At 32.5% G+C, this 11,076-nt stretch overlaps 1 protein-coding gene across 3 annotated transcripts in view; it reads right to left on the minus strand.

The window, feature by feature from the left end:
• LOC142355083 (uncharacterized) overlaps positions 1-8,613 on the minus strand; it is a 37,055-nt gene extending 28,442 nt beyond the window's left edge. Inside the window, exons 1-2 of one of the 3 annotated variants that reach the window (XM_075407365.1) lie at positions 8,597-8,613; positions 6,624-7,416 (exon numbers count right to left, since the gene is read on the minus strand). In XM_075407365.1, coding sequence (XP_075263480.1) covers positions 6,624-7,073 — 450 coding nt within the window. In that variant the 5' untranslated portion in view covers positions 7,074-7,416; positions 8,597-8,613. Of the gene's footprint in view, positions 1-6,623; positions 7,623-7,647; positions 7,841-8,596 lie in introns of those variants that run through there. The other 2 variants (XM_075407364.1, XM_075407363.1) reach the window with 2 other exon arrangements.
• Between the last annotated feature and the right edge of the window lie 2,463 nt (positions 8,614-11,076).

Genomic DNA, 11,076 nt, shown 5'->3' on the forward strand with positions numbered 1-11,076 from the left:
TTTTTATTATCTTTGCTGTTTTTTGTTACTTTTGTCTATGTGATAGCTAGTCTCGTTAATTACAGGTCTAATATAACATCATTGTTGTCAAGGGTAGGTCAAGTGAACAAAATCTATTCTTTTATTAAAGAATTCGTTTTGAATTTACTGGTTTCGACAGTGATTTTTCGCACAAAAAGAAAATTAAGTTTCGACTTTTGTCTATATTTAAGGTTCTTTTTCTAGACTTAAAACGTATTCTGAAAAATAACACGTCCCGAGCACTTATTTTGGACAAATAGACGAATCTATTTTATTATTCCATTTTGTAGCTAATGGCTTTCATGAATTTGAAAATAATTGTTTTCCAAAAAAAATTTCAAAAAATTTTTCCCATTTTCTTCATTTTGGTAAAATTTTTACCTCTTCTAATTAATGAGAAGGCCTAGAACGTATTTTTGGCATTTAAAGAAGGCTCAATTGAATATTTTTTTAGGGGCAAAAATCGATTTTACTGCTGCGACAGCGTTTTTTCGCAAATTTCATTTGAATTTTTTTGTTGTTTCTATTTTTTGTTCTTTCTGTAACCAACAAATCATTAACGACAGGTTTTAATGCACTCCTATAGAGGCACATGTGATCATAAACAAAATAGATGTTTTCAATTGCCATCGAATGGTTTTCTTTTGAATTGAAAGTTTTTAATTAATATAAGCCAATTTCTTACTATCTTTGCTGTTTTTTGTTACCTTTGTCTATGTGATACCTAGTCTCGTTAATTAAAGGTCTAAGATAGCACCATTGTTGTCAAGGGTAGGTCAAGTGAACAAAATCTATTCTTTTTTTAAAGAATTCGTTGTGAATTTACTGGCTTCGACACAGGTTTTTCGCACAAAAAAAATTAATTTTTCGTTCCTCTCAATATTTAACGTTCTTTCGTAGAGGTAAGACATATTTTGAGTTCCTACAGTCCTCAAACGCTTCCGTTGGACAAAAAGCCAAACCTATTTATTTTTTTTATTTTTATAGCTAGTGGCTTTCATGAATTTGAAAATAATTGTTTTCCTAAAAAAAGTTTCAAAAAATTTTGCCATTTTTCTTTTTTTGGTCAAATTTTTACCTCTTCCAATTAATGAGAAGGCCTATAACGAGTTCTTGGCATTTGAGGAAGGCTCAATTGAATATCTTTTTAGGCGCAAAAAATGATTTTAAGGCTGCGACAGCGTATTCTCGCAATTTTCATTTGAATTTTTTTTTTCTATTTGTTGTTCTTTCTGTAACCAAAAAATCATTAACGACAGGTTCTAAGGCACTCCTATAGAGGCACATGTGATCATAAACAAAATAGATGTTTTCAATTGCCATCGAATGGTTCTCTTTTGAATTAAAAGTTTTTAATAAATATAAGCCAATTTTTTATTATCTTTGCTGTTTTTTGTTACTTTTGTCTATGTGATAGCTAGTCTCGTTAATTACAGGTCTAATATAACATCATTGTTGTCAAGGGTAGGTCAAGTGAACAAAATCTATTCTTTTATTAAAGAATCCGTTTTGAATTTACTGGTTTCGACAGTGATTTTTCGCACAAAAAGTAAATTAATTTTCGACTTTTGTCTATATTTAAGGTTCTTTTTCTAGACTTAAAACGTATTCTGAAAAATAACACGTCTCGAGCGCTTCTCTTGGACAAACAGACGAACCAATTTCAGTTTTCTTTTTTGTAGCTAATGGCTTTCATGAATTTGAAAAAAAAATTTTTCAAAATAAAAATCAAAAAATTTTGCCATTTTTCTTCTTTTTGGTCAAATTTTTACCTCTTCTAATTAATGAGAAGGCCTATAACGAATTCTTGGCATTTAAAGAAGGCTCAATTGAATATATTTTTAGGGGCAAAAATCGATTTTACTGCTGCGACAGCGTTTTTTCGCAAATTTCATTTGAATTTTTTTGTTGTTTCTATTTGTTGTTCTTTCTGTAACCAAAAACTCATTAACGACAGGTCTTAAGGCACTCCTATAGAGGCACATGTGATCAGAAACAAAATAGACGTTTTCAATTGCCATCGAATGGTTTTTTTTTGAATTGAAAGTTTTTAATTAATATAAGCCAATTTCTTACTATCTTTGCTGTTTTTTTGTCCCTTTTTTCTATGTGATACCTAGTCTCTTTAATTACAAAAAAAATGTTTCGGCCAAATGTTCAATTTCTAAGAGGGCGCAAGTTTCAATCAGCCACATAGCTTTCTCGATAAAAAATCTTTAGAGGAAAATATCAATAGCAGCAACAATGGCATCAATTTGGTTAATCTGGCATGAAAATTTTGATGTTTTTTCGGATATTTAGGTAGATATTATTGAAATTATTTGAATTGATTTGACGTTAGTATTTGATGATCTCTTTTTGCCCTATATTCTGATATAATTAATTTAAAATAAATGATGCTGCTGGTCTTTTATTCCTTCCGGAGAACCTCTTATTATGTTTTATGGTTATAATTTTTAATTAAAATTTACTCCTGCTTCGAATTTGTGCAATCGAGCGCTAAAGTTGGTAATAGAATGAAAAGTTTAGACAAAAATGGTTGGAATGTGATGTGCAAAGCACATTGCCAAGCCTCCTTTTAGTTCTACAGCTAAATCATTTTGTGATGTCTTTTAAGGAACAACAGAATTGTTGAGTTAAATGCCAACAGGTAGACTTAAAACAATATGATGAAAGAAAAAAAGAGCGACAATTCTTCAAATAAAAATAACGCAGATTTTCTTACTATACACAAAATCCTAAGAATTCCTAAGACATATAACGGCCAATTTATTGAAAGTATTTATTTTTTCCGAACCACCTTGTTTCTTGTATAATTTGAAAACTCATTTGTGAAAGAACAATCAAAAACGAAACTTTGTGATATCAGAAAGCTAAGCACAATAGGGAATTGAGATACTCAATTATTTGAAATAGAATCGGCACAAGGATTTCGAAAACTATTTCATCCTTCAATGACTGCACTACTTTTATTTGAAAACGCGCTAAAATTCACGAGTGAAACAAGAAACAAGAATTGTTGAAAATCCGTGGAAATTAAGGCAATTGATATAAGACAAAATGACACAGAAGTTTGCGCAGATTGTGCAGAACTCTATTCTGCAAAGTCTTATCGACTGTTTTTGTTGAGATTTGGTAGAAATGTTAAACAATTTTTCATGATAAGTTTGCTCAGCCGTGACGCCAGACGAAATATAAGTTCACTCGTCTTATGAAGATCCCTTAACAACAAACGGTATTCGTTTGAAACGGAATTTTGAGACCCATTGCAACATTAATTAGAAATTCACTCATTTCCAAATTGACTCATCAGTTTTCTAGTAAAATGGGACATGACCGATATTTTGCGGAACAGCTTGGTCACTGAAGGGATATAAACTTTCAGCCACGTAATAGAAGAAAAACTCAAATTTATCAGGGCTTACAAGATTTAAAAAATCTATCAAAATGATTTTATTTCATGAAAGTTCTGACGAAATCCACATTTTGAAAAAAAAATTGGTAAATGCAACTGCCGAATTAGTGGTTTTTACTAGCGGTACTGCATAGAAATTCAATCCCAAGTTTATTTCTTACATAAGCATCCAAAGGGATGCTAAAGAATATTGTTCCTACCCACTTTAGTGGGGAATGAACTATATATTGAAATAGGCTTTTTTTTCTTTTGGCTCAGTTAATTTGGCCGCTCAATATATTCATCGTAGAGGATTGTGAGTTGTATCATTAGAAAGCCTGTCCTGCGTTGAATGTATAATTAAAAATATTTTTTGAATTTCGTTTTTTCCACGAAGTTATCGATGTTTAAAGTTTTGTGAACACCTATCTTTGCTCCTATCTTCCCCTTTTTACGCAATTATTTGGCAATTATGCAGACAAATAAGTGAAAACTGGAGATAATGGTGTGTTGGTTTTACTGCTGAAGACAGTGTTGTTGATATGTTTGCTTCAAATTTTTTGGCTAAAATTTTGGCTAGAATTATCAAACTTCAGCAATTTTTCAAAGAAAATGACACGTAATAGGCTTCTTCAGTCCCCTTTGCAAACCAGTTTTTCAGTCAACTGGTAGCTTAACGTCAGCAAAGCTCGGTTCGTCTATAGTTTAACGTCGAATCGTCTGTTTTATGGATAAAAACTTATCATTTGTTGCGGTTCTGCACTTTGAAAATATTTGGATTTTTGAACATTTTGAAACTTTGAGGTTCTGTTGCTTGACTTCTCTTATTATTCAAAAGACAGATATCGCATTATTGGCGTTTAAAAAGAAGCCACGTTTGAATGCATAAGTTTTTTAGTGAAAAGATTACGGCTTCGACACCATCTTCTAGAAGAATTCAATAGGTTTTGTTTTTGTCTCTAATTGTCGTTCTTTTTATTTTTGCACGAAAAATTCTGGTTAATTACAACACTTAATGGCTTCTCATTGGTCCTGTTAACTGATCTCAGTTAACAATTAAAGGTTCTCATGACTTTGAAATCAGAGTTTTGCAAAAATTTAGACGTAATTTCTAAATTTGCAATTTGGTGTTCTATTTTGTCTAATTATTACCTACTCTCAATACTTACACATCGCGCAATAAATTTTTGCAAATAAGCAAGGTCACAATTGAAGGTATTGGATGTTTTTTGCGCATTACTTATTGTTTTAACAACTACGTCGCGGGTTTTTCGCTAAGTCTTCATTCATTTCTTGGGTTTTGCTCGTGTTTGCCATTTTGTCTGCAGACGTATGACATATTGTGAATCATGAAATATCCTAGTAGCTATTTTTTAGTAATGAAAAAATATTTTTAATGAATTCAGACAGTTGACGGCTTATGTTTAAATTAAATTGAATTTTTTTTGTTTTCAAGAAAAACAAATGTAATTTTCATTTCCTTTTTTCCTATTTGTTACCAAGTCTCTTTATTCAGAAGTAACATATCACATTATTGATTATCAGAGAAGGCTCAAAAGATTGTATCTTTGAACAGTTATGGTTTTTACAGCTTCGACACTGTTTTCTCGCAAAATAAAATTGAAATCTCATTTTTCGTCTGTATTTTTTGTTTGTTTTCTTTGACGTACAATAAATTCTGGAGATTGACAGGTCTCAACGTTGTCCCATGCAGGTATGAAGAAACCGATACCTACTCGAGTAATTCAGTGGATTTCTGTTGATTTTATATTATTTGAATTTTTTGTTTTCGTTTAATACAAACAAAATTTTGAGCTTTGCCGTTAGTGTTCTTTCTGTCTACTTGATACCAAATCTCATTTATGACTAGTCCCATAATTTTATAGTGCAATGCAGAATAATTCGTTTAATTTGGGTTTTTATTGACCATATTGTGACTTTCTGGTCGCATTTTTTTCCAAAAAAGAGACATTGACTTTTGGATACAAGTAATAATTGTTGTCACTAATTGATTTCGTTTTCTGTCAACCGCACTCTCGTGTGTCATTGTTTACTTTACAAAGTGATTTTAGATGTAGATAATTTTTTATTCATTGAATGATAAGGTGTTTGTGCGGCTGCAATTCCTGTGAAAGTGGACCAATACTGGATTAGAACTAGCATCTCTTACTTGCAAGCCTAGTGTGCTACATCAACTGTTCTTAAGCTCTCCAACTCGGCATCTGTTTTAACCCATTCTCGCGTTCTTTCTTGTTTCTCAAGGGTTCATTTCTCTAGCCAAGCATACGTTGAGCAAGTAAATCTTCTTGTCACGCTATGCCAAGCTTCTCTAATGCACAATTCACATTATTTCGTGCTCTCTCAACCTTCTAACACTCCCCCTTAAATTGCGCAACGTCTCTTTCACTGTTTCTAGTCATCTTGTCTTTCTTTTGCGGTTAATCTCAGAGCCTCAGTATCTGGGCCCATAAATTTTTAGGGGGTATATGCAGGTGAATTACTGTGAAATTGGGCCATTTCTGGATTGGAACCAGCATCTTTTACTAGCAAGCCTAGTATGCTACCCATTTACACCAACTGGTCTTAAACTCTCGAACTTGGGCATCTCATGTAACCCGTTCTCATTTTCTTTCTTGTTCCTCAAGGCTTCATTTCTTTAGCCAAGTGCATGTTGAACAAATAGAGCTTCTTGTCAAGCTATGTCAAACTTATCTAATGCACAATTTACATTAGGTTGTTCTCTCTCAACTTTCTAACAAGAAATATTAAACTGAGAAAACAACTGACACTAAATTTAATAAGTTAATAAATCAGCTCTTCCTTTATAAAGCAGCTGTTGCTGAAACTTTTACAAAAAAAAATGTTTTAGTTTCATGGAAAAAAGCAACGATGTCTCATTAAACACGTCATAAGTCAAGTGCAAATTAAACATTTTGCGCATATAAATTATCTTGTAGATGCTTACACGATAAAATTTTTTTGAGGTAATAACGCTTGTTTGATCTTAAAAAAATCAATAAAGCTCTTAAAAGATCTTAAAAAGTTATGAATAATCTGATAAGATCATTTGCGATAGTAATTCGGCGAATTTTTTTCTTCTAGTTCATAACACTCTTATTAGATGTTACACGATAAAAATTTCAGTAGCCTTGAGGTAATTTTAAACAAAAATTCTACCTCTTTGATTTATTTCGACAATTTTGCTCACCTTTAGCTTCTCGACTGTCGATAGATCCCGGACTCCTGCCAACGATGCGGTTCTCAAATAGAACAGAATGTGCTCGAAGCAGTCAGGATCCCTGTCAAAAAACAGCTCCAACTTCTCAGTAGGCGCGGCCATTGAAGACGGAGAAGATGACGCTGACGAAGTAGTCACAGTACTATTGTACCCACTGCTGTTATTTTGAGGGGGTGTGTTTGAACTATTAAATTGTAACCCCCCGTTTTGCTGAAATTGGGGGTTGGGGAGGTAATTAGGGGGTGTATTTTTGGTCGTTTCCTCTTTGGGGTATTGGGGTTGGTTGTTGGCGTAATATTCTTGGATAAGTTGATGAAATTTGCTGGAAGTCCCGCCAGTAGCCAGTAACGTTTCTTTGTAAGTTTCGAAAATCCTCCCGCCCACATTTATTCGGATAATATTATTTGGATTATAACTCATTTTTAATCAATATGCTATATCAATATTAGCGTTTGATAACCTATAACAAAGAATTATCGCATTAGAAGGTAGTATAAAAGGACAAATAATCAATAATAATCCACAATAACTAATGGTTACCTGCAACAAACAATACAAGCACGGCCGAAAAGGTTATAACGGTAATGCTAGTTCTAAGTTGGGTTTAAACAGAGTAAAAAGGTAAATGTTGGTTTTGATAAGTAGTTAGGTTATCATAAGTAATCACTTCCTGGATAAGAACAGGTAATAGTTGATAACTTGTTGTGAAGCTTTCCCGGGCTGATAACGCCGACAGTTTGGAAGCAAAAACTATTCATTGAGCCTAAAATAAACACTTTACTAATTAAAAAACAATGAGTTAGAAAAACTGTTTAAGAAAAGACAAACTTTAATTTCCGACTGAGTAATTGTGTTATAACAATAACAACCGATTCCAATTTCAAAGCTTAAAACCAATTTTCATTGCTGTTTGTTAAAATTAACATATTTTAACTAAAGCGCACCTTTTAAGATTTCATTTGTTATTCCAAAAAGATAACTAGAGTTAATTTACCTTCAAAGTTGGGTGCTGAACAAATTTGAATAATTGTAATCAACGGCTTTGTTTATTCATGGCAATAATAACAGAAACCCTATTATAAATATTTTTTTGCAAAAAAAAACTTTCTTAAAACAGTAAAATATAATTTAATGAGTTTGAATTTTCCGCAATGCGAAAACTTCTAACATAGATGAGCAAACTAAATTTGTTAAAAACGTGAAATATTTTTGTTATACCGAAATTAATGACCAATAATTGCTAATTATTTTAGCTCAGAACCAACAAAAATATTCTCAACACTAAATTTCAAAGTGGCCGAGAACGGAGCGCCAATTAAATGATTTCTGCTTGATTTGAAAGAATTTTTTGAGGTCTTTGAAGACCTATAAACTAATCATTGACTTTTCCATTGAATAATTTGGGATAAAATGGAGCTTTTTGAGGATGAGCGGCCTTTAGTCGCGTTGGTATGTATTTGAAAATTGAGCTAAGAGAAACGAAAGCGGTGGAACAAAATTGAGAGCTAAATTTTTTTAAATAATAAGACGAAAGCAGGAATTATAAATGTATTTCGCTTATTCCTGCGTTCAATTCTGGCGTAATACCGCATGTGTACAAAAATATTCGTGTTTTGTAACGCTTTTAAAATAAATTGAACGACTGAATTTTTCCCACTGTTTTGCTCCACATTTTTTGCCTCCATTGAATAATTTGCTTCCATAGTTTAAAAGCAGCAGCCCATTTTCTCCATAGGCACCGCTTTAAATCTTTCCATACTTCTTCAGTTTTTAGTGTTCTATGCCTTTGTATCCATTCAATTACGCATGTTTTCAAAAATATATATTGTAAAACACAGACTATAACATTGGCTAGTGATTTAATTTAAAGTCCCGCCGCCCTTTGAATAAAAACACACCAACTTTTCCCCAAAAATTTTTTATACTAGTGATGAAAAAAATACCAAGGCGGACGCGAGACGGTTGAAGAGGGCCGTGTTTGGGTTTTTCAGTCCTAGTAAGGGTCAAGGGGAGGGGAGGGGGTTCTCATTTGGGTTGGGTGGAAATTAGGTGGCTCTAAGCGGTTGAATGTGAAATAAAATAGCTTTTGTGGGAACTTATTTGGGGGACTTTTTGAGTAGGGCACGCGGGTGATCTGTTTCAATTTAACCGCGTATGTCAAACACTGATGGGAATTAAATGCTTAAGAATGTTGTTTATTTAATTATTTACCAGTTCCTTGAGCATTAGGAAAAATGAAACCGTATATCCAACGCAATTTGGGAACAGAGAGAGGAACAGCGGGGAATACAGGGATAAATGTGGAATTAAATCTTTTGAAGTGATGCGAAGAAAATAAAACACACACACTACACACATACAAACACACATACACACACATTCGCATATACACATACACTCCGACATTTAAAAACACGAGCACTTAAATGCCAATAATCGCAAGCACCAATCTTAGAAATTCAAAACGACTCATAACTTTGTGAACGCTTGGTTCATTTCATCAAAACTTTTGTTGAAATTGAAGAGAAGTGGCGCAAGCAAATTTGAGATTTATTGACGAGACGGCACTTCTAAAAAAAACAAAAAACCACATTTGGAAAAAAATGTTTTCATCTTTATTATTAATCTCGAAACTTAGTTTGAAATCCGCCAGTACAAAAGACTAAAGTGAAGAACGAAGAGTTCATCTGCGAAATTTTGTTTTCACTAAAACAGAAAACGTTTAATTTTTAATTTTTCATTTCTCTCATGTTTTATAGCAAATTTAAAATAAACATTGTTGTCAATAAAAAGATAAAGAGGACTGTGCACAGGCATGCAAAAAATGGCGTAATAATAATTAAATAGCGCAATTGCGTAACAATAAATAATGGTATAATGGCGTAATAACTAAACTCCACAAGGGGAGGGGAAGAAGAGCAGTATTCAAACCTAGGTAGTAAAACCAAACAAAATGGTTTTTAATGGCTTCTACACTGTCTTCTCGAACTTTTTTACTGACTTCTTTGGTTTTTGCCTGTATTTGTTGTCGTTTTCATAGTCATACGACTTATTGTGATGATTAACTGATGATTTAGGAATTACACAATTTATTGCTTTCTCATCGAAGAAAAACTTGTTATGCCTTATTTTTTTTCAATTAACTTATTATTACAACTTAAAATAGCTCGTAAAGAGCTGAGAAGTCTCATAATCTACTAACTGAGTGATAAAGGAAAGAAGTTACTCAATGCAATAAATTTTTGGCAAATAGCCTTAAAGTTTATTATATCATTTGTCTTCAAACGGTTTTTTTTAAATTTGGGTTTTTTTTGTTATATTTGTCAACTTGTATCCAAATTGTATAACTGAGAGACCCCAACCACTTCCAAGCAGAACGAACATTTAAGTGGCTATTGATTTTACCTCGTTTCTGGTAAGTTTTTTGTTGAACAATATACGTTGTCATAAAAAATTTGCTACTGGTCAATATTCCCATTGCTACTGTTCCCCTTCTCTCTTCTTTATGCACATTCGCGTAATAACAGAACCAAACATTTTCCAAATTAACAATTCAAATAAAAAATATAATATTCAGATAATAGCGAAAGATTTTAATGGCTTCGATAATTCGTGTTTTTGCAAAGTGTTCTTAATTTTTTCAATTTTTCTTTATCTTTAGCCCGTTTCTATGGCCTAGTCTAACCAAAGATGGATTCTATTAGTTTTTAAGACGTTTGTAAAATTTTGGTTGAAAATGGTTGACGTTTGTAAAAAAAAATGGTTGATTTCTGAACTTCACCTCATTGTTGCCTTTTTTGTCAACTTGTTACCTGGTCTCTTTAATATAAATTCCCATCTGTTTTGTACTCACGAAAAATCAAATTTGCGTACTTAAGGTTTTTTTCTGGGTGTATTTTGATGTTATTACTAGGTGCTTTTAAGTTAAGATGTTGAATTTTTGCCAAAGAAACGATTTCTTTCTTTTTCTTTTTGCTTATTTTGTTGTTTAATTTTTTTCTACCATGGTTTTATTAATGGTGCGAGATCTCGTGAGCGCTGTAATGAGGCATGGCATTATGTAATTCATTCAGTAGTTTGTATAACAATTTTTTTTTTAAATCAAAGATCTAATTTTGATTATCTCTTCAATTGATTGACAGTTAAGTCAAAAATGTGGATGAGCACGGGTTGGAACATCATGCGCGAACGCAAATGAACGAGCCTCCTTGTCAGAAAGCAAATCAAATCATTTTTGATATCTTATTAATTTGAAGTCAGAAAATCCGTGCCAGCTTTTCAAAGCATTAATTGCACATTTAAAAGTTCTTCTGTATTAATTCTAACTGTATTCTACTTTTATCTGGCCTAACTTTCAAAGATGTCAAACTATTCATGCACCGAGCTTTGCTGTTTTGTATAACTTTCGCATTACTATTTTGAA

Source organism: Convolutriloba macropyga, unplaced genomic scaffold (genome assembly GCF_964194025.1).
Source record: "Convolutriloba macropyga unplaced genomic scaffold, txConMacr16.3 SCAFFOLD_1096, whole genome shotgun sequence".
Classification (NCBI taxonomy): domain Eukaryota; kingdom Metazoa; phylum Xenacoelomorpha; order Acoela; family Convolutidae; genus Convolutriloba; species Convolutriloba macropyga.